The sequence below is a fragment of the Oncorhynchus mykiss genome, chromosome 20 (assembly GCF_057628025.1).
Source record: "Oncorhynchus mykiss isolate SJ-2025 chromosome 20, ASM5762802v1, whole genome shotgun sequence".
Classification (NCBI taxonomy): Eukaryota; Metazoa; Chordata; class Actinopteri; order Salmoniformes; family Salmonidae; genus Oncorhynchus; species Oncorhynchus mykiss.
The window spans coordinates 51,018,243-51,039,745 of NC_143041.1; the positions used below are offsets into that span (position 1 = coordinate 51,018,243).

General features: G+C 45.3%; 1 protein-coding gene across 2 annotated transcripts in view; it reads left to right on the forward strand.

The window, feature by feature from the left end:
• The first annotated feature begins 642 nt into the window (after positions 1–642).
• Positions 643–21,503, forward strand: part of disc1 (DISC1 scaffold protein) — a 97,072-nt gene continuing 76,211 nt past the window's right edge. For both annotated transcript variants that reach the window (XM_090211967.1, XM_036956448.2), the window contains exons 1-2: positions 643–1,750; positions 19,892–21,465. In XM_090211967.1, coding sequence (XP_090068093.1) covers positions 1,681–1,750; positions 19,892–21,465 — 1,644 coding nt within the window. In that variant the 5' untranslated portion in view covers positions 643–1,680. The remainder of the gene's footprint in view (positions 1,751–19,891; positions 21,466–21,503) is intronic.

Below are 21,503 nucleotides of genomic sequence, written 5' to 3' on the forward strand. Positions count from 1 at the left end.
AAATACATTGCTGAGGTGTAGTCACTTTTGAGGACACAAGCTCAAGTACAAATATAATACAAATGTGAAAATATTAAATATATGATCATGTGTTTCCAGCTCTGTCACGACTTCCGCAGAAGTTGGTCCCTCTCCTTGTTCAGGCGGCGGTCGAAGTCACCGACCTTCAAGCCATCACTGATCCACTTTTCATTTCCCATTGGTTTTGTCTTGTCTTCCATCACACCTGGTTCCAATTCCATCATTACATGTTGTGTATTTAACCCTCTGTTCCCCCCATGTCCTTGTCCATAATTATTTATTGTAGTGCTTGTGCACGGTATGCTGGTTATTACTGGGGTTTGTTTGACCCATTCCATGTATTGTCCTGTTGACGGTGGTTTATTGTTTATTAAACGACACCGTTGTAAATCAGTTTCCGCTCTCCTGCCGCCAGTACGCACCTCATTACAATCATACAAAACTGTATGAGTCAGGTCTGAAAGGACTGACATGCTTTCTAAATATAGTATAATCAATTTATAAAACGACTAATTATAAGGTTTCACATTCCTTATAACTGTAAAATAGATATTTGTTTAGTGTTGGAGAAAATGTAAATTTTTTTCTAAAGATCTCTCTTGATCAAAACGTCTCCGTCTCACAGCGCTCGAGCTTGGCTTCCTGAACCACTGTGTCGGTGAGAGCCGTTTGGATAGACGGTGTCCACAGATCGATTTATCAGCGAAAATATCGGTCGGAACCAGTAACTACGCAGGTCCCCTAAACAGGGAACTTTACATCTAACAGGTCCTTTTATCTCATGTAACCATACCAAACATAACATATACTACGGGAATGAAATGGACTATGTTATGTCTAGTCTATGAGACCAGTCTGGTTGCGCACTAGAATACATCAATAATACAGTTGGCGACAACAATATTATTAAAACGTTATTATTAGGCTATTTTTATTTATTCTGAGTCAATACAAGTAACCATGCATTTCTGTAAACTATTATATCTCAGCATTCTCAGCTATTGGCTCTTGTCTTGCCCTTTTAAAAGGCGGCCTGAAGGCGAAGGAGTCAAATTCCATCTCAAGTAGGAAGCAGCATCTCCTCACGTTTCTCCCTTCTTCCACCACGACGCATAACGGGTCCGCATCAACAGGCCGAATAAGGGGGAGCTTTATTCCTCTTCCGTTGAATTATAACGGTATTGACACATGCTACGGTAATCCACTATTATAATAATAGCGCATTTTCTAGCGTTTTATCGTTTTGAACGAGTTGATTTTATCTGAAATTAACCTTCTTTCTATGGTTGTCAAAGTTTATCTTGATGCAACATAGTGAATTGACGCCCAAGAGGAATCAAATATTTTAACGATTTTCTACACGAAGCAGAATATTTGATTACGGACATGTAAGCATTTCACCGTAAGGTCTACCTACACCTGTTATATTCGGCGCATGTGACAAATACACATGGATTTGATTTGATATAAGGAACAAGCGAAGAGAGGGAGAATCGAACAGCCTGCTACTTTCCCCAGCGGAAATGAGCTCAGTCGGGGTTTTTTCCATCTTTTAGAACATGACGGGTTTCAGCCACTACTTGCTGCCGGTGGAACCCTGAAGGTTCTCATTCCACAACCAAAATCTTTTGATTCGGATGGAATGTCAAAGTAACTCAAATGAACTACAACTACACGGACCGCAGCGACGCGCAGCATAATCATCACTACTGCGAAGGAGGCATGGAAGGTAACCAACCATAACCAACCGAAATTAATTATTATATTCTTGCCAGGCTATTTATATAAGTTGTTTGCATTTATACTATGTAGTTGTAGCTTCATAGGCTAACATACGGACTGACTAGGTGTAGACCACATTTATAGCAAATGCTACATGATAGGTCAATGGCTTTTTACTCAGCAGTTATTTTGGTAACGGCGTGACCTCATTGGAAGGTGGTGTCTCTGAACCAGCTTCCTATTCATAGTGATCGATTGTTCTTGGTATTATGCTATTGACATAAGGGATGGATGGATATAATGTTGTGGTATGAGAGAGGCCCACAGTAGGAAACCTTTGTCAGACAGCTACAATGTTGTCAGTGTTAGTATAAATGACAAGATCCATTTTGTGCTTAGGCTGTTATGTAGCTATTCACTCAATGGGGAGTGATGACAGTGCACAATATTTATCAATAGTTCTGTTTCCATGATTCTTTATGTCTTTCATATCCTTGGTTGTTTTACAACTTACCCTCCAGGCTTTCCTAATAGATTAAATACATATTGAGTGTTGCTCAATGGAGTGGTGCCTATAATAAGCCAATCAGTTAGAATATTAATACAGGTCAGACAAAACTACAACACTGTCTGTCTGTCTGTAAGGCTCTCTGTAAGGTTCTCTGTAAATCTGTCTGTCAGTCTGTCTGTGAGGCTGTCTGTGAGGCTCTCTGTGAGGCTCTCTGTAAGGCTCTCTGTAAGGCTCTCTGTAAGGCTCTCTGTAAGGCTCTCTGTAAGGCTCTCTGTAAGGCTGTCTGTCAGTCTGTCTGTAAGGTTGTCTGTAAGGCTGTCTGTAAGGCTCTCTGTAAGGCTGTCTGTATGTAAGTATGTCTGTAAGCCTGTCTGCCTGTAGGTCTGTCTGTAAGCCTGTAGGGCTGTCTGCCTGTAGGTCTGCCTGGCTGTCTGTCTGTCTGTAGGGCTGTCTGTCTGTCTGTAGGGCTGTCTGTCTGTCTGTCTGTCTGTAGGGCTGTCTGTCTGTCTGTAAGTCTGTTTGTAAGCCTGTAAGGCTGTTTGTAAGTCTGCCAACTATCTACTAAGCTTTGTTGAGAGAGAGAGAGAGAGAGAGAGAGGATGACAGAATGAAGATGTCTCTGAACCGTTCAGATGTGAAAGATACAAATATAACGCTGACATCTTGTTAGAAAATGATCCTCACATTTCTTCAGTAAGAATGTTCTCAGGAGAAGCTGCCCCTTTGTAGTCCCAGATCTCTGAAAGAACAGGAGGCTGAGAAGTGCTTTTCAGATCAAATATTATTCCTACCCCAGCAAGGCTGCCATGGACTGTTAACATGTGAAGGACACCCCCTCTTCTGACTGTTACACACTGTTTTCTTTCCCTGGTTTCTGTCTGTTGATCGTTACATTACTGCCCCTATGTGACAACGTGTACACAGCAGCAACCCACATGAGATTGTGTGTGTGTGTGAGTATCTGCACCAGGGTGTGTGTATCATTATTTTCAGCTGGTTTATGTGTCCCATGTGACAGTACAGGAAGTGTGTGTCTGGGCCAACCCTACCTCGACTGCTGCTGTTATATTTCATATGATGCCGTTTCAGATGCAGTTTCAGGAACAGTTTCTCAACAATCCTCACAGGCAGAGCAATGTCTATCCATTAGGATGTGAGAGCTAAATGTAAATGTAATTCCCTTCCACAAAAGCCAAGATTGAATGAGATTTAGAATAGAGCCCAAAATGATAAAAAACAAGCCCCCCCAGCGCCTTGTTAATGTTTTTGTTTTGTTCATGAAACGGAGCAGAGGAGGAGAGGATTGTCCGGCAGCATGGAAAGTAGGACCATGTGGATGTTAGTTGTAGCAGAGATCATGTTTCAGGGCCATGTGGACGGCTAGAGACGACAGGCAGGCTGTTAGCGGTAGCAGAGAGCATGTTTCAGGGCCATGTGGACGGCTAGAGACGACAGGCAGGCTGTTAGCGGTAGCAGAGAGCATGTTTCAGGGTCATGCGGACGGCTAGAGACGACAGGCAGGCTGTTAGCGGTAGCAGAGAGCATGTTTCAGGGCCATGTGGACGGCTAGAGACGACAGGCAGGCTGTTAGCGGTAGCAGAGAGCATGTTTCAGGGCCATGCGGACGGCTAGAGACGACAGGCAGGCTGTTAGCGGTAGCAGAGAGCATGTTTCAGGGCCATGCGGACGGCTAGAGACGACAGGCAGGCTGTTAGCGGTAGCAGAGAGCATGTTTCAGGGCCATGTGGACGGCTAGAGACGACAGGCAGGCTGTTAGCGGTAGCAGAGAGCATGTTTCAGGGCCATGCGGACGGCTAGAGACGACAGGCAGGCTGTTAGCGGTAGCAGAGAGCATGTTTCAGGGCCATGCGGACGGCTAGAGACGACAGGCAGGCTGTTAGCGGTAGCAGAGAGCATGTTTCAGGGCCATGTGGACGGCTAGAGACGACAGGCAGGCTGTTAGCGGTAGCAGAGAGCATGTTTCAGGGCCATGCGGATGGCTAGAGACGACAGGCAGGCTGTTAGCGGTAGCAGAGAGCATGTTTCAGGGCCATGCGGACGGCTAGAGACGACAGGCAGGCTGTTAGCGGTAGCAGAGAGCATGTTTCAGGACCATGCGGACGGCTAGAGACGACAGGCAGGCTGTTAGCGGTAGCAGAGAGCATGTTTCAGAACCATCAAATCAAAATCTATAATGAATAATGAGGCTATATAATCAAATTAAATCTTAGTCACATCTGCCGACTACAATGTAGAATTTACAGTGAAATGCTGACTTACAAGCACTTAACCAATAATGCAGTTAAAAAAAAAGTTAAAAAATGAGAAATGAAGTAACAAATAATTAAAGAGTAGTAAAGTAACAATAGCGAGACTATATACAGGAGGGTACCGGTACAGAGTCAATGTGGAGGCTATATACAGGGGGTACCGGTACAGAGTCAATGTGGAGGCTATATACAGGGGGTACCGGTACAGAGTCAATGTGGAGGCTATATACAGGGGGTACCGGTACAGAGTCAATGTGGAGGCTATATACAGGGGGTACCGGTACTGAGTCAATGTGGAGGGTATGTACAGGAGGGTACTGGTACAGAGTCAAGGTGCAGGGGCACCGGTGTCGAGGTAATGGAGGTAATATGTACATGTAGGTAGAGTTATTAAAGTGACTGTGCATAGATAATTACAGAGAATAGCAGCAGAGTAGAAGGTGGGGGCAATGCAAATAGTCTGGGTAGCCATTTGATTAGATGTCCAGGAGTCCATCCTTCTTCTTCCTCCAAACCGGCGAGTGGAGTTTAGACCAAAAATCTATATTTTTGTCTCATCAGACCACATGACCTTCTCCCATTCCTCCTCTGGATCATCCAGATGGTCATTGGCAAACTTCAGACAGGCCTGGACATGCGCTGTCTTGAGCAGGGGGACCCTGCGTGCGCTGCAGGATTTTAATCCATGACGGCGTAGTGTGTTACTAACGGTTTTCTTTGAGAATGTGGTCCCAGCTCTCTTCAGGTCATTGACCAGGTCCTGCCGTGTAGTTCTGGGCTGATCCCTCACCTTCCTCATGATCATTGATGCCCCACGAGGTGAGATCTTGCATGGAGCCCCAGACCAAGGGTGATTGACTGTCATCTTGAACTTCTTCCATTTTCTAATAATTGCGCCAACAGTTGTTGCCTTCTCACCAAGCTGCTTGCCTATTGTCCTGTAGCCCATCCCAGCCTTTCGCAGGTCTACAATTTTACCCCTGATGTCCTTACACAGCTCTCTGGTCTTGGCCATTGTGGAGAGGTAGGAGTCCGTTTGATTGAGTGTGTGGACAGGTGTCTTTCATACAGGTAACGAGTTCAAACAGGTGCAGTTAATACAGGTAATGAGTGGAGAACAGGAGGGCTTCTTAAAGAAAAACTAACAGGTCTGTGAGAGCTGGAATTCTTACTGGTTGTTAGGTGATCAAATACTTATGTCATGCAATAAAATTAAAATGAATTACTTAGAAATCATACAATGTGATTTTCTGGATTTTTGTTATAGATTCCGTCTCACGGTTGAAGTGTTCCTATGATAAAAATTACAGACCTCTACATGCTTTGTAAGTAGGAAACACTGCCGATTTAGCAGGTTATCAAATACTTGTTCTCCCCACTGTGTACAGTGTCATGTCTTAGGAGACAGAGGCAGAGCTTCCATGTCTGTCATGTCTTAGGAGATAGAAGCAGAGCTTCCATGTCTGTCGTGTCTTAGGAGATAGAAGCAGAGCTTCCATGTCTGTCGTGTCTTAGGATATAGAAGCAGAGATTCCATGTCTGTCGTGTCTTAGGAGATAGAAGCAGAGCTTCCATGTCTGTCATGTCTTAGGAGATAGAAGCAAAGCTTCCATGTCTGTCATGTCTTAGGAGATAGAAGCAGAGCTTCCATGTCTGTCATGTCTTAGGAGATACAAGCAGAGCTTCCATGTCTGTTGGCGACGCCCTCATGTTAAACACAGTTCCCATTGGCTCACTTCAGTTCAGGATGTTAAAGACAGCTTTCCATTGGTTGAGGGAGGTGAACAGGAATGCAGAGGATGTCATAAAAACAAAGGTTTGCGGATCTGCAGAGCTAATCTCTCCCAGAGACAAGCTAGGATCTGCCACAGCGAATCTGACTGACTGACCACAGATTCCACAGAGCATTAGAGGAAGTGAAAGTCAACTTTCAGCCTCTCCAGGCGTGTTCATCACTCTAAACAGTCAGCAACAAAACTGTTTTTTTTCTTCACCTAATTCCACTCCAGAATAGATCCTTATTTGTCTAAATTATACTAGAGTGGCAATATCAAAACTACACTGGAGTGCTGTGAATGAGATAAAAGTAGAAAAATACATAACTTAAAGTTCGAATCCTTAATTGGTGAAATTGCCACGTAGGTTTGGAATACTACAACAAAGAAGTTACTAACATCATCGCACGCGTGATGGAACAGCGGAGTATGTACTGCCTTTCTTTCCATGTAAAGCCAACCCTGTAAAAGGCTAAACTGCATTGGCCTGTTAATGGGGATTGGAATGATTTCAGAAGCCTATTTTAAATTGTTGGTGTGGAAGTAGGGTATGGTGACTGCCATTTATTTATTTTTATTTAACCTTTATTTAACTAGACAAGTCAGTTAAGAACACATTCTTATTTACATTTAAAGAGCCATATTCTCAAAAGTCTCTTCATTCAAAGACACAATCATGGACACTCTTACTGACAGTTGTGGCTGCTTTGCGTGATGTATTGTTGTCTCTACCTTCTTGCCCTTTGTGCTGTTGTCTGGGCCCAATAATGGTTGTACTCTGTGCTGCTGCCATGTTGTGTTGCTACCAAGTTGTTGTCATGCTGTGTTGTTGTCTTAGATCTCTCTTTATGTGGTGTTGTCTCTCTTGTGTTTTGTCCTATACTTTAATGTAATTTATTTGTAATTTTTAATCCCAGCCTCAGCCATTGTAAATAAGAATTGGTTCTTAACTGACTTGCCTAGTTAAATAAAGGTTAAATTCTGCCCCTTGTGTTGAGACTTTGCTCTGCTTAGTTTCTTCCTTATTTCCTGCTGAACTATTTTAGCCTGCTGCTAACAGGAAGTTGTATAAGCATAGTTTAAGTGCTGCAAGCAGCCACAGTGTGTGTGTGTGTGTTATTCTACCTCACAATGGAGCTACTGGGAGGTGTTTCCTTCTCCTTTAGGAAGAGTCTTTCCTTTCTGTGTCCAAACATAGTATGATCTCCTATCAGCCTCCTATCAAACACCTGTCATTCAAAATTTGATTTGCTAAGTTTCATATGTACTGACTGTACAACCTGTGAGTAACCTTTAGTAACCCCCTATATACAGGGCCTCACCTTTGCCGCTCCCTGTCTCTCCCCTAATCTCTCTCCTACTGTCTCTCTCCTAATCTCTCTCTTTCTGTCCTTTAAGTATTCTCTCAATCTTTCCTCTTTCTCTAATGTCCTTCCTTCTCTCTGTCTCCGCAACATGTTTGTGCCATGACATCATCTGAGCTGAGGGTCATGAAGGTTAGTTTGGTAATGTGGAAGCTTTGTGAGACGGACCAGGCCATATTTAGCTGATGCCTTGGAGAAATGGAAGAGAGAGTGATCTGGACCAGAGAGAGAGAGACAGAAGAGAGAGAGATATGGACCAGAGAGAGAGAGAGAGAGAGAGAGAGAGACAGAAGAGAGAGTGATATGGACCAGAGAGAGAGAGACAGAAGAGAGAGTGATATGGACCAGAGAGACAGAAGAGAGATAGATATGGACCAGAGAGAGAGAGACAGAAGAGAGATAGATATGGACCAGAGAAAGAGAGACAGAAGAGAGATAGATATGGACCAGAGAGAGAGAGACAGAAGAGAGAGAGATATGGATCAGAGAGAGAGAGATAGACAGAAGAGAGAGAGAGATATGGACCAGAGAGAGAGAGAGAGACAGAAGAGAGCGAGATATGGACCAAAGATACAGAAGAGAGAGAGATATGGACCAGAGAGAGACAGAAGAGAGAGATATATGGACCAGAGAGAGAGAGACAGAAGAGATAGATATGGACCAGAGAGAGAGAGAGACAGAAGAGAGAGAGAGATATGGACCAGAGAGAGAGAGAGAGAGACAGAAGAGAGAGAGAGACAGAAGAGAGCGAGATATGGACCAGAGAGAGAGACAGAAGAGAGAGAGATATGGACCAGAGAAAGAGACAAGAGAGAGAGAGATATGGACCAGAGAGAGAGAGACAGAAGAGAGCGAGATATGGACCAGAGAGACAGAAGAGAGAGAGATATGGACCAGAGAGAGAGATATGGACCAGAGAGAGAGAGACAGAAGAGAGAGAGATATGGACCAGAGAGAGAGAGAGAGACAGAAGAGAGATATGGACCAGAGAGAGACAGAAGAGAGAAAGATATGGACCAGAGAGAGAGACAGAAGAGAGCGACTTAAATCCAATGAAAGGGCTGAAGTATTTTCCTAAACCAGAAGCCTTTTCAATATCAATACAAGGAAACAAATGATCAAATGATGATATGTAAAAAGATGGGTTGTGTGAAGGACTTTGTAAACAGATAGCCCACAGAGATGGTTGTATCCTTTCTAGTGCCAGCTCTTCTGAATGACCCCACTGTGTGGTCGGCCTCTTGTCTTCCAGTACAACTGACAGCGAAGAGAGAGCGAGTGAGCAGCACAGCTGTGCACAAAGGATCCGTTGAAGGCTTCAGATTTCCTTGCATTCCTCTCGCCCTTGGTTGCGTCTAATTGTGTTGCTCTCCTGGGGCTCTGTTGGGTCTGTTTGTGTTTGTGAACAGAGCATCAGGACCAGATTGCTTAGGGGACTCTTCTCCAGGTTAATTTATCTGTATGTGATAGCATTGTTATGGAAGGTCTGGGAATCACTTCCTTTTAGGTGGTTGTAGATTTGGTGTTTGTGTTTCCATTCTTAAATGGAAGAAGTTTGGAACCACCAAGACTCTTCCTAGAGCTGGCCGCCCGGCGAAACTGAGAAATCGGGGAGGAGGGCCTTGGTCAGGGAGGTCAGGGACCAAGAAGTTGGTCACTCTAACAGAGCTCCAGAGTTCCTCTGTGGAGATGGGAGAACCTTCCAGAAGGACAACCATCTCTGCAGCACTCCACCAATCAGGCCTTTATGGTAGAGTGGTCAGACGGAAGCCACTCCTCAGTAAAAGGCACACAACAGCCCGCTTGGAGTTTGCCAAAAGGCACCTAAAGACTCTCAGACCATGAGAAACAAGATTCTCTGGTCTGATGAAACCAATATTGAACTCTTTGGCCTGAATGCCAAGTGTTACGCCTGGAGAAAACCTGGCACCATCCATACGGTGAAGCATGGTGGTGGCAGCATCATGCCGTGGGGATGATTTTTAGCGGCAGGGACTGGGAGACTAGTCAGGATTGAGGCAAAGACCAATGGAGCAAAGTACAGAGAGATCCTTGATGAAAACCTGCTCCAGAGCGCTCAGGACCTCAGACTGGGGAGAAGGTTCACCTTCCAACAGGACAACGATCCTAAGCACATAGCCAGACAATACAGATGTGGCTTCGGGACAAGTCTCTGAATGTCCTTGAGTGGCCCAGCCAGAGCCTGGACTTGAACCCGATCAAACATCTCTGGAGAGACCTGATAATAGCTGTGCAGCAACGCTCCCCATCCAACCTGATAGAGATTGAGAGGATCTGCAGAGAAGATTGGGAGAAACTGGTTAGAGCGTTGAACTAGTAAGATCGAATCCCTGAGCTGACAATGTAAAAATCTGTCATTCTGCCCCTGAACAAGGAAGTTAACACACTGTTCCTAGGCCGTCATTGAAAATAAGAATTTATTCTTAACTGATTTGCCTAGTTAAATAAAGGTAAAATAAATAAAATTGTAGCCCAAGAAGACTCCACGCTGTAATCGCTGCCAAAGGTACTTCAACAAAGTACTGAGTAAAGGGTCTGAATACTTATGTAAATGTGATATTTCTGTTTTTTATTTTTAATAAATTAGCAAACATAAAAAAAAAAAAGTTTTTGCTTTGTCATTATGGGGTATTGTGTGTAGATTGATGAGGGGGAAAAAACAATTGAATCAATTTTAGAATAAGGCTGTAACCTAACAAAATTTGGAAAAAGTCAAGGGGTCTGAATTCTTTCCGAAGGCACTGTACGGGACAGTCAAATGTTCCCTATACCCATCATGAGGTTGCTACAACCCAGCCTATGAATTAAAGTATAAAATGTAGGTGAACAGGTCGAGAGAAACATTTGAGAAATCAAGGTGACAGACAGTGACACATTCAATACCTCCTTGCGTCTAGCTGGGTGTAATCATCCAACAGTTGCAAACGAGAGTTTCTATTGGACAAAGTCAGGTATGTTCATCCCCGTTTCAGTCTGATTGCTTCCGTTTAATAAACGTTTTTCAACAGAATCAGCGGAATGAGCCTCCCGAGTGGCACAATGGTCTGCAATGCAGTGCTAGCTGTGCCACTAGAGATTCTGGGTTCGAGTCCAGGCTCTGTCGCAGCCGGCCGCGACCGGGAGACCCATGGGGTGGTGCGCAATTGGCCCAGAGTCGTCCAGGTTAGGGGAGGGTTTGGCCGGCAGGGATGCCCTTATTCCATCGTGCTCTAGCGACTCCTGTGGCGGGCCGGGCACAGTGCACGCTGACATGGTTGCCTGGTGTAAGGTATTTCCTCCGACATATTGGTGCGGCTGGCTTCCGGGTTAAGTGGGCGTTGTGTCAAGAAGCAGTGCGGCTTGGATGGGTTGTGTTTCGGAGGACGCACGGCTCTCGACCTTCGCCTCTCCCGAGTCCGTACGGGAGTTGCAGCGATGAGACAATACTGTAACTAAAAATCAAATCAAATTTTATTTGTCACATACACATGGTTAGCAGATGTTAATGCGAGTGTAGCGAAATGCTTGTGCTTCTAGTTCCGACAATGCAGTAATAACCAACAAGTAATCTAGCTAACAATTCCAAATTTACTACCTTATACACACAAGTGTAAAGGGATAAAGAATATGTTCATAAAGATATATGAATGAGTGATGGTACAGAGCGGCATAGGAAAGATACAGTAGATGGTATTGAGTGCAGTATATACATATGAGATGAGTATGTAAACAAAGTGGCATAGTTTAAAGTGACTAGTGATACATGTATTACATAAAGATGCAGTAGATGATGTAGAGTACAGTATAGAGTACAGTATACATATGAGATGAATAATGTAGGGTATGTAAACATTATATTAGGTAGCATTGTTTAAAGTGGCTAGTGATATATTTTACATCAATTCCCATTATTAAAGTGGCTGGAGTTGAGTCAGTGTGTTGGCAGCAGCCACTCAATGTTAGTGGTGGCTGTTTAACAGTCTGATGGCCTTGAGATAGAAGCTGTTTTTCAGTCTCTCGGTCCCAGCTTTGATGCACCTGTACTGACTTCGCCTTCTGGATGATAGCGGGGTGAACAGGCAGTGGCTCGGGTGGTTGTTGTCCTTGATGATCTTTATGGCCTTCCTGTGACATCGGGTGGTGTAGGTGTCCTGGAGGGCAGGTAGTTTGCCCCCGGTGATGCGTTGTGCAGACCTCACTACCCTCTGGAGAGCCTTATGGTTGTGGGCGGAGCAGTTGCCGTACCAGGCGGTGATTCAGCCCGACAGGATGCTCTCAATTGTGCATCTGTAGAAGTTTGTGAGTGCTTTTGGTGACAAGCCGAATTTCTTCAGCCTCTTGAGCTGCTGCGCCTTCTTCACGATGCTGTCTGTGTGGGTGGACCAATTCAGTTTGTCTGTGATGTGTACGCCGAGGAACTTAAAACTTACTACCCTCTCCACTACTGTTCCTTCGATGTGGATAGGGGGGTGTTCCCTCTGCTGTTTCCTGAAGTCCACAATCATCTCCTTAGTTTTGTTGACGTTGAGTGTGAGGTTATTTTCCTGACACCACACTCCGAGGGCCCTCACCTCCTCCCTGTAGGCCGTCTCGTCGTTGTTGGTAATCAAGCCTACCACTGTTGTGTCGTCCGCAAACTTGATGATTGAGTTGGACGCGTGCGTGGCCACGCAGTCGTGGGTGAACAGGGAGTACAGGAGAGGGCTCAGAACGCACCCTTGTGGGGCCCCAGTGTTGCGGATCAGCGGGGTGGAGATGTTGTTGCCTTCCCTCACCACCTGGGGGCGGCCCGTCAGGAAGTCCAGTACCCAGTTGCACAGGGCGGGGTCGAGACCCAGGGTCTCGAGCTTGATGACGAGCTTGGAGGGCACTATGGTGTTAAATGCCGAGCTGTAGTCGATGAACAGCATTCTCACATAGGTATTCCTCTTGTCCAGATGGGTTAGGGCAGTGTGCAGTGTGGTTGAGATTGCATCGTCTGTGGACCTATTTGGGCGGTAAGCAAATTGGAGTGGGTCTAGGGTGTCAGGTAGGGTGGAGGTGATATGGTCCTTGACTAGTCTCTCAAAGCACTTCATGATGACGGAAGTGAGTGCTACGGGGCGGTAGTCATTTAGCTCAGTTACCTTAGCTTTCTTGGGAACAGGAACAATGGTGGCCTTCTTGAAGCATGTGGAAACAACAGACTGGGATAGGGATTGATTGAATATGTCCGTAAACACACCAGCCAGCTGGTCTGCGCATGCTCTGAGGGCACCGTCTGGGCCTGCAGCCTTGCGAGGGTTAACACGTTTAAATGTTTTACTCACCTCGGCTGCAGTGAAGGAGAGTCAATTGGATACCAGGAAATTGGGGAGAAAAAAAAAAGATTCAGCGTAATGAATACACCCCTGATCCAGTGATTAATTTGAGCCGGAACCTTCCGGAACAGGATCCGACAGCTCTCTCATTTGGACTGTTTTTTGTCCGGAACCTATTTGGCCGGATCCGGTACTCCTTGTGGCATGAAAATGGGGAATGTGTTCTTGTACCTCGGAGCTCACCAGGTCACCCCACTCACTGTTTGTTCCGGTACCTCGGAGCTCACCAGGTCACCCCACTCACTGTTTGTTCCGGTACCTCGGAGCTCACCAGGTCACCCCACTCACTGTTTGTTCCGGTACCTCGGAGCTCACCAGGTCACCCCACTCTAGTGCTCACTGTTTGTTCGGGTACCTCGGAGCTCACCAGGTCACCCCACTCTAGTGCTCACTGTTTGTTCCGCTACCTCGGAGCTCACCAGGTCACCTCACTCACTGTTTGTTCCGGTACCTCGGAGCTCACCAGGTCACCCCACTCTAGTGCTCACTGTTTGTTCCGGTACCTCGGAGCTCACTAGGTCACCCCACTCTAGTGCTCACTGTTTGTTTCCGGTACCTCGGAGCTCACCAGGTCACCCCACTCACTGTTTGTTCCGGTACCTCGGAGCTCACCAGGTCACCCCACTCTAGTGCTCACTGTTTGTTCCAGTACCTCGGAGCTCACCAGGTCACCCCACTCACTGTTTGTTCTGGTACCTCGGAGCTCACCAGGTCACCCCACTCTAGTGCTCACTGTGTGTTCCGGTACCTCGGAGCTCACCAGGTCACCCCACTCTAGTGCTCACTGTTTGTTCCGGTACCTCGGAGCTCACCAGGTCACCCCACTCTAGTGCTCACTGTGTGTTCCGGTACCTCGGAGCTCACCAGGTCACCCCACTCACTGTGTGTTCCGGTACCTCGGAGCTCACCAGGTCACCCTACTCACTGTGTGTTCCGGTACCTCGGAGCTCACCAGGTCACCCCACTCTAGTGCTTACTGTTTGTTCCGGTACCTCGGAGCTCACCAGGTCACCCCACTCTAGTGCTCACTGTGTGTTCCGGTACCTCGGAGCTCACCAGGTCACCCCACTCACTGTTTGTTCTGGTACCTCGGAGCTCACCAGGTCACCCCACTCACTGTTTGTTCCGGTACCTCGGAGCTCACCAGGTCACCCCACTCACTGTTTGTTCCGGTACCTCAGAGCACACCAGGTCACCCCACTCTAGTGCTCACTGTTTGTTCCGGTACCTCGGAGCTCACCAGGTCACCCCACTCTAGTGCTCACTGTGTGTTCCGGTACCTCGGAGCTCACCAGGTCACCCCACTCACTGTTTGTTCTGGTACCTCGGAGCTCACCGGGTCACCCCACTCACTGTTTGTTCTGGTACCTCGGAGCTCACCGGGTCACCCCACTCACTGTTTGTTCTGGTACCTCGGAGCTCCCCAGGTCACCCCACTCTAGTGCTCACTGTGAGTGCCGGTACCTCGGAGCTCACCAGGTCACCCCACTCTAGTGCTCACTGTTTGTTCCGGTACCTCGGAGCTCACCAGGTCACCCCACTCACTGTTTGTTTCCGGTACCTCGGAGCTCACCAGGTCACCCCACTCACTGTTTGTTCCGGTACCTCGGAGCTCACCAGGTCACCCCACTCTAGTGCTCACTGTTTGTTTCCGGTACCTCGGAGCGCACCAGGTCACCCCACTCACTGTTTGTTCCGGCTCCTCCTGTTACTCTGTGCTGTGTTACTCTGTTATGTTGTGTTAATCTGTGTTGTGTTACTCTGTGATGTTGTTTTACTCTGTTTTGTTACTCTTATGTTACTCTGTTGTGTTGCTCTGTGTCATGTTGTGTTACTCTGTGTTGTGTTACTCTGTGTTGTATTGTGTTACTCTGTGTTATGTTGCTTTGTGATGTGTTGTATTGTGTTACTCTGTGTTGTGTTACTCTGTGTTGTATTGTGTTACTCTGTGTTATGTTGCTCTGTGATGTGTTGTATTGTGTTGCTCTGTGTTATGTTGCTTTGTGATGTGTTGTATTGTGTTACTCTGTGTTGTGTTACTCTGTGTTGTATTGTGTTGCTCTGTGTTATGTTGCTCTGTGATGTGTTGTATTGTGTTGCTCTGTGTTATGTTGCTCTGTGATGTGTTGTATTGTGTTGCTCTGTGTTATGTTGCTCTGTGATGTGTTGTATTGTGTTGCTCTGTGTTATGTTGCTTTGTGATGTGTTGTATTGTGTTGCTCTGTGTTATGTTACTCTGTGATGTGTTGTATTGTGTTGCTCTGTGTTATGTTGCTCTGTAATGTGTTGTATTGTGTTGCTCTGTGATGTGTTGTATTGTGTTGCTCTGTGTTATGTTGCTTTGTGATGTGTTGTATTGTGTTGCTCTGTGTTATGTTGCTCTGTGATGTGTTGTATTGTTTTACTCTGTGTTATGTTGCTCTGTGATGTGTTGTATTGTGTTGCTCTGTGATGTGTTGTATTGTGTTACTCTGTGTTATGTTGCTTTGTGATGTGTTGTATTGTGTTGCTTTGTTATGTTGCTTTGTGATGTGTTGTATTGTGTTACTCTGTGTTGTGTTACTCTGTGTTGTGTTACTCTGTGTTGTATTGTGTTGCTCTGTGTTATGTTGCTTTGTGATGTGTTGTATTGTGTTACTCTGTGTTGTGTTACTCTGTGTTGTATTGTGTTACTCTGTGTTATGTTGCTCTGTGATGTGTTGTATTGTGTTTCTTTGTGATGTGTTGTATTGTGTTGCTCTGTGTTATGTTGCTTTGTGATGTGTTGTATTGTGTTGCTCTGTGTTATGTTTCTCTGTGATGTGTTGTATTGTGTTGCTCTGTGTTATGTTGCTCTGTGATGTGTTGTATTGTGTTGCTCTGTGTTATGTTGCTCTGTGATGTGTTGTATTGTGTTGCTCTGTGTTATGTTGCTTTGTGATGTGTTGTATTGTGTTGCTCTGTGATGTGTTGTATTGTGTTGCTCTGTGTTATGTTGCTCTGTAATGTGTTGTATTGTGTTGCTCTGTGATGTGTTGTATTGTGTTGCTCTGTGTTATGTTGCTTTGTGATGTGTTGTATTGTTTTGCTCTGTGTTGTGTTACTCTTTGTTGTATTGTGTTGCTCTGTGTTATGTTGCTCTGTGATGTGTTGTATTGTGTTGCTCTGTGTTATGTTGCTCTGTGATGTGATGTGTTGTATTGTGTTGCTCTGTGTTATGTTGCTTTGTGATGTGTTGTATTGTGTTGCTCTGTGTTATGTTGCTTTGTGATGTGTTGTATTGTGTTGCTCTGTGTTATGTTACTCTGTGATGTGTTGTATTGTGTTGTTCTGTGTTATGTTGCTCTGTAATGTGTTGTATTGTGTTGCTCTGTGATGTGTTGTATTGTGTTGCTCTGTGTTATGTTGCTTTGTGATGTGTTGTATTGTGTTGCTCTGTGTTATGTTGCTCTGTGATGTGTTGTATTGTGTTGCTCTGTGTTATGTTGCTTTGTGATGTGTTGTATTGTGTTGCTCTGTGTTATGTTGCTTTGTGATGTGTTGTATTGTGTTACTCTGTGTTGTGTTACTCTGTGTTGTATTGTGTTACTCTGTGTTATGTTGCTCTGTGATGTGTTGTATTGTGTTGCTCTGTGTTATTTTGCTTTGTGATGTGTTGTATTGTGTTACTCTGTGTTGTGTTACTCTGTGTTGTATTGTGTTACTCTGTGTTGTATTGTGTTACTCTGTGTTATGTTGCTTTGTGATGTGTTGTATTGTGTTGCTTTGTTATGTTGCTTTGTGATGTGTTGTATTGTGTTACTCTGTGTTGTGTTACTCTGTGTTGTATTGTGTTACTCTGTGTTATGTTGCTCTGTGATGTGTTGTATTGTGTTGCTCTGTGATGTGTTGTATTGTGTTGCTCTGTGTTATGTTGCTTTGTGATGTGTTGTATTGTGTTGCTCTGTGTTATTTTGCTCTGTGATGTGTTGTATTGTGTTGCTCTGTGTTATGTTGCTCTGTGATGTGTTGTATTGTGTTGCTCTGTGTTATGTTGCTCTGTGATGTGTTGTATTGTGTTGCTCTGTGTTATGTTGCTCTGTGATGTGTTGTATTGTGTTGCTCTGTGTTATGTTGCTCTGTGATGTGTTGTATTGTGTTGCTCTGTGTTATGTTGCTCTGTAATGTGTTATATTGTGTTGCTCTGTGATGTGTTGTATTGTGTTGCTCTGTGTTATGTTGCTTTGTGATGTGTTGTATTGTGTTGCTCTGTGTTAAGTTACTCTGTGTGTGTTGTATTGTGTTGCTCTGTGTTATGTTGCTCTGTAATGTGTTGTATTGTGTTGCTCTGTGATGTGTTGTATTGTGTTACTCTGTGTTATGTTGCTTTGTGATGTGTTGTATTGTGTTGCTCTGTGTTATGTTGCTCTGTGATGTGTTGTATTGTGTTGCTCTGTGATGTGTTGTATTGTGTTGCTCTGTGTTATGTTGCTCTGTAATGTGTTGTATTGTGTTGCTCTGTGATGTGTTGTATTGTGTTGCTCTGTGTTATGTTGCTTTGTGATGTGTTGTATTGTTTTGCTCTGTGTTGTGTTACTCTTTGTTGTATTGTGTTGCTCTGTATTATGTTGCTCTGTGATGTGTTGTATTGTGTTGCTCTGTGTTATGTTGCTCTGTGATGTGATGTGTTGTATTGTGTTGCTCTGTGTTATGTTGCTTTGTGATGTGTTGTATTGTGTTGCTCTGTGTTATGTTGCTTTGTGATGTGTTGTATTGTGTTGCTCTGTGTTATGTTACTCTGTGATGTGTTGTATTGTGTTGTTCTGTGTTATGTTGCTCTGTAATGTGTTGTATTGTGTTGCTCTGTGATGTGTTGTATTGTGTTGCTCTGTGTTATGTTGCTTTGTGATGTGTTGTATTGTGTTGCTCTGTGTTATGTTGCTCTGTAATGTGTTGTATTGTGTTACTCTGTGTTATGTTGCTCTGTGATGTGTTGTATTGTGTTGCTCTGTGATGTGTTGTATTGTGTTGCTCTGTGTTATGTTGCTTTGTGATGTGTTGTATTGTGTTGCTCTGTGTTATGTTGCTTTGTGATGTGTTGTATTGTGTTACTCTGTGTTGTGTTACTCTGTGTTGTATTGTGTTACTCTGTGTTATGTTGCTCTGTGATGTGTTGTATTGTGTTGCTCTGTGTTATTTTGCTTTGTGATGTGTTGTATTGTGTTACTCTGTGTTGTGTTACTCTGTGTTGTATTGTGTTACTCTGTGTTGTATTGTGTTACTCTGTGTTATGTTGCTTTGTGATGTGTTGTATTGTGTTGCTTTGTTATGTTGCTTTGTGATGTGTTGTATTGTGTTACTCTGTGTTGTGTTACTCTGTGTTGTATTGTGTTACTCTGTGTTATGTTGCTCTGTGATGTGTTGTATTGTGTTGCTCTGTGATGTGTTGTATTGTGTTACTCTGTGTTATGTTGCTTTGTGATGTGTTGTATTGTGTTGCTCTGTGTTATGTTGCTTTGTGATGTGTTGTATTGTGTTGCTCTGTGTTATGTTGCTCTGTGATGTGTTGTATTGTGTTGCTCTGTGTTATGTTGCTCTGTGATGTGTTGTATTGTGTTGCTCTGTGTTATGTTGCTTTGTGATGTGTTGTATTGTGTTGCTCTGTGATGTGTTGTATTGTGTTGCTCTGTGTTATGTTGCTCTGTAATGTGTTATATTGTGTTGCTCTGTGATGTGTTGTATTGTGTTGCTCTGTGTTATGTTGCTTTGTGATGTGTTGTATTGTGTTGCTCTGTGTCATGTTGCTCTGTGATGTGTTGTATTGTGTTGCTCTGTGTTATGTTGCTTTGTGATGTGTTGTATTGTGTTGCTCTGTGTCATGTTGCTCTGTGATGTGTTGTATTGTGTTGCTCTGTGTTATGTTGCTCTGTGATGTGTTGTATTGTGTTGCTCTGTGATGTGTTGTATTGTGTTGCTCTGTGTTATGTTGCTTTGTGATGTGTTGTATTGTGTTGCTCTGTGTTAAGTTACTCTGTGATGTGTTGTATTGTGTTGCTCTGTGTTATGTTGCTCTGTATTGTGTTGTATTGTGTTGCTCTGTGATGTGTTGTATTGTGTTGCTCTGTGTTATGTTGCTTTGTGATGTGTTGTATTGTGTTGCTCTGTGTTATGTTGCTCTGTGATGTGTTGTATTGTGTTGCTCTGTGTTATGTTGCTCTGTGATGTGTTGCATTGTGTTGCTCTGTGATGTGTTGTATTGTGTTGCTCTGTGTTATGTTGCTCTGTGATGTGTTGTATTGTGTTCCTCTGTGTTATGTTGATCTGTGATGTGTTGTATTGTGTTGCTCTGTGATGTGTTGTATTGTGTTACTCTGTGTTATGTTGCTTTGTGATGTGTTGTATTGTGTTGCTCTGTGTGATGTTGCTCTGTGATGTGTTGTATTGTGTTGCTCTGTGATGTGTTGTATTGTGTTGCTCTGTGTAATGTTGCTCTGTGATGTGTTGTATTGTGTTGCTCTGTGTAATGTTGCTCTGTGATGTGTTGTATTGTGTTGCTCTGTGTTATGTTGCTCTGTGATGTGTTGTATTGTGTTGCTCTGTGATGTGTTGTATTGTGTTGCTCTGTGTAATGTTGCTCTGTGATGTGTTGTATTGTGTTGCTCTGTGATGTGTCATGTTGTGTTCCTCTGTGTTGTGTTGTATTGTGTTACTCTGTGTTATGTTGCTCTGTGATGTGTTGTATTGTGTTGCTCTGTGTTATGTTGCTCTGTGATGTGTTGTATTGTGTTGCTCTGTGTTATGTTGCTCTGTGATGTGTTGTATTGTGTTGCTCTGTGTTATTTTGCCCTGTGTGGTGTTGTTGCCAACCTGTAGCCTAGTTTAATGGCTAATCTAATCTCCCTCTTGACAGGTGGCTTGGGCACACCCACGTCATCAGCTGGCAGCTCCACCTGCAAGAGGCTCCAGCAGCACCGGCGCCCAGAGTACCTGAGGACAGAGTTACACAGGCTACAGAGCACCCTGGCTAGGGAGGAGGGGAGGACAGCCTGCCTGACCAACGGAGCATCTGGATGTCATGGGATGAACAGGCAGAACGGTCACAGTGATGTCATAAAGACGAGCAACACCCTGAGACTACATGTACCACCAGCTGGCTCATGTGTCTCAGTCAGCCAGCAGCTCTCTCCTCTGGAGACATCCAGCTCAGAAGCATACAAACCATCCCTAAGTTACCAAAACAACCATTTAATTTCCTCCTCTCCCACTCCCCCTCAGAGTGACTTCAGGTTGACCCCAGGGTCAATCCCCCTACAGCCCTGCCTCTTGAGCCCTAACCCCAGGTCTAGTTCTGCTGCCTCTGCAACTCAGTTCTGCCCTCCTAACTCCAGGACCTGTCCCTATGGTTCCACTGGCTCCAGGTCACCCCAGTCCCCCCGGCCAACCTGCCACTCCAGGCCACCTCCTTCAGGGGACACTCCCTTCAGCTCCTCTTTCAGCTTCATCCAACAGTCACTGAGCCTTGATTCACTGAGCTCCAATCACAGGAAAAATACAGACACCGCAGCTGGTGAGAGGCCCCCTGGCCTAAACCCAGACCAACAACCACTGAACAGGCCCCCTGGCCTAAACCCAGACCCACAACCACTGAACAGCTCCCCTGGCCTAAACCCAGACCCACAACCACTGAACAGCTCCACTAGTCTAGACCCAGACCCGCTGGATCAGTCCTCAGCTAGGTCATTAAGAACTAGATCAGTCCCATCCCACTCAGAACCACTGGAGTGGTCTGCGTCTGTCCCACTCTGCCAACCTGTATCAGCCCCCCTTGACCAATTACCATCCAGGACATCTGGCTCCAGCTCCAACCAATCACGACTAGGAGTTTTGGGTCTCTCTTTGGGGCTTTCTGTTTCAAAACTGTCAACTCCGAGTCGTGTCCAATCAGAGCCAGGCTCCGTCCCTCTCAGCCAGTCAGACGGAGTACGGGACCGGCTCTCACCTTGGGTGTGGCAGGACCGCCACTGGGAAGGCCGGGAGGGGGCGGGACCACATCTGCGGGCGGAGTTACCCTCCTCTGACCTGGCGGAGGTGGAGCCTGACTGTGACTCCTCCTCTCTGGACACAGAAGCCTCCTCCTCCCTGTCAGTAGCGGAGGACTCTGACGCTGCCACTCCCTCCTCCCTCACCTCAGGGTACGAGAGTACCACGCCCACTACCGTCTCTGCCTCCTCCCTCACCTCAGGGTACGAGAGTGCCACGCCCACTACCGCCTCTGCCTCCTCCCTCACCTCAGGGTACGAGAGTGCCATGCCCACTACCGCCTCTGCCTCCTCCCTCACCTCAGGGTACGAGAGTGCCACGCCCACTACCGCCTCTGCCTGGAATGACTGCGTTCCAGACCAGGACCAGGGCTGGGACCAACTGGTCAAGAAGTACGAAGGTGTCCTTCAAGATTGCCTGCACAACAACCGTACTAATACTAAGGTATGTCTTGCACCATAGACATATTTTATACATATAGG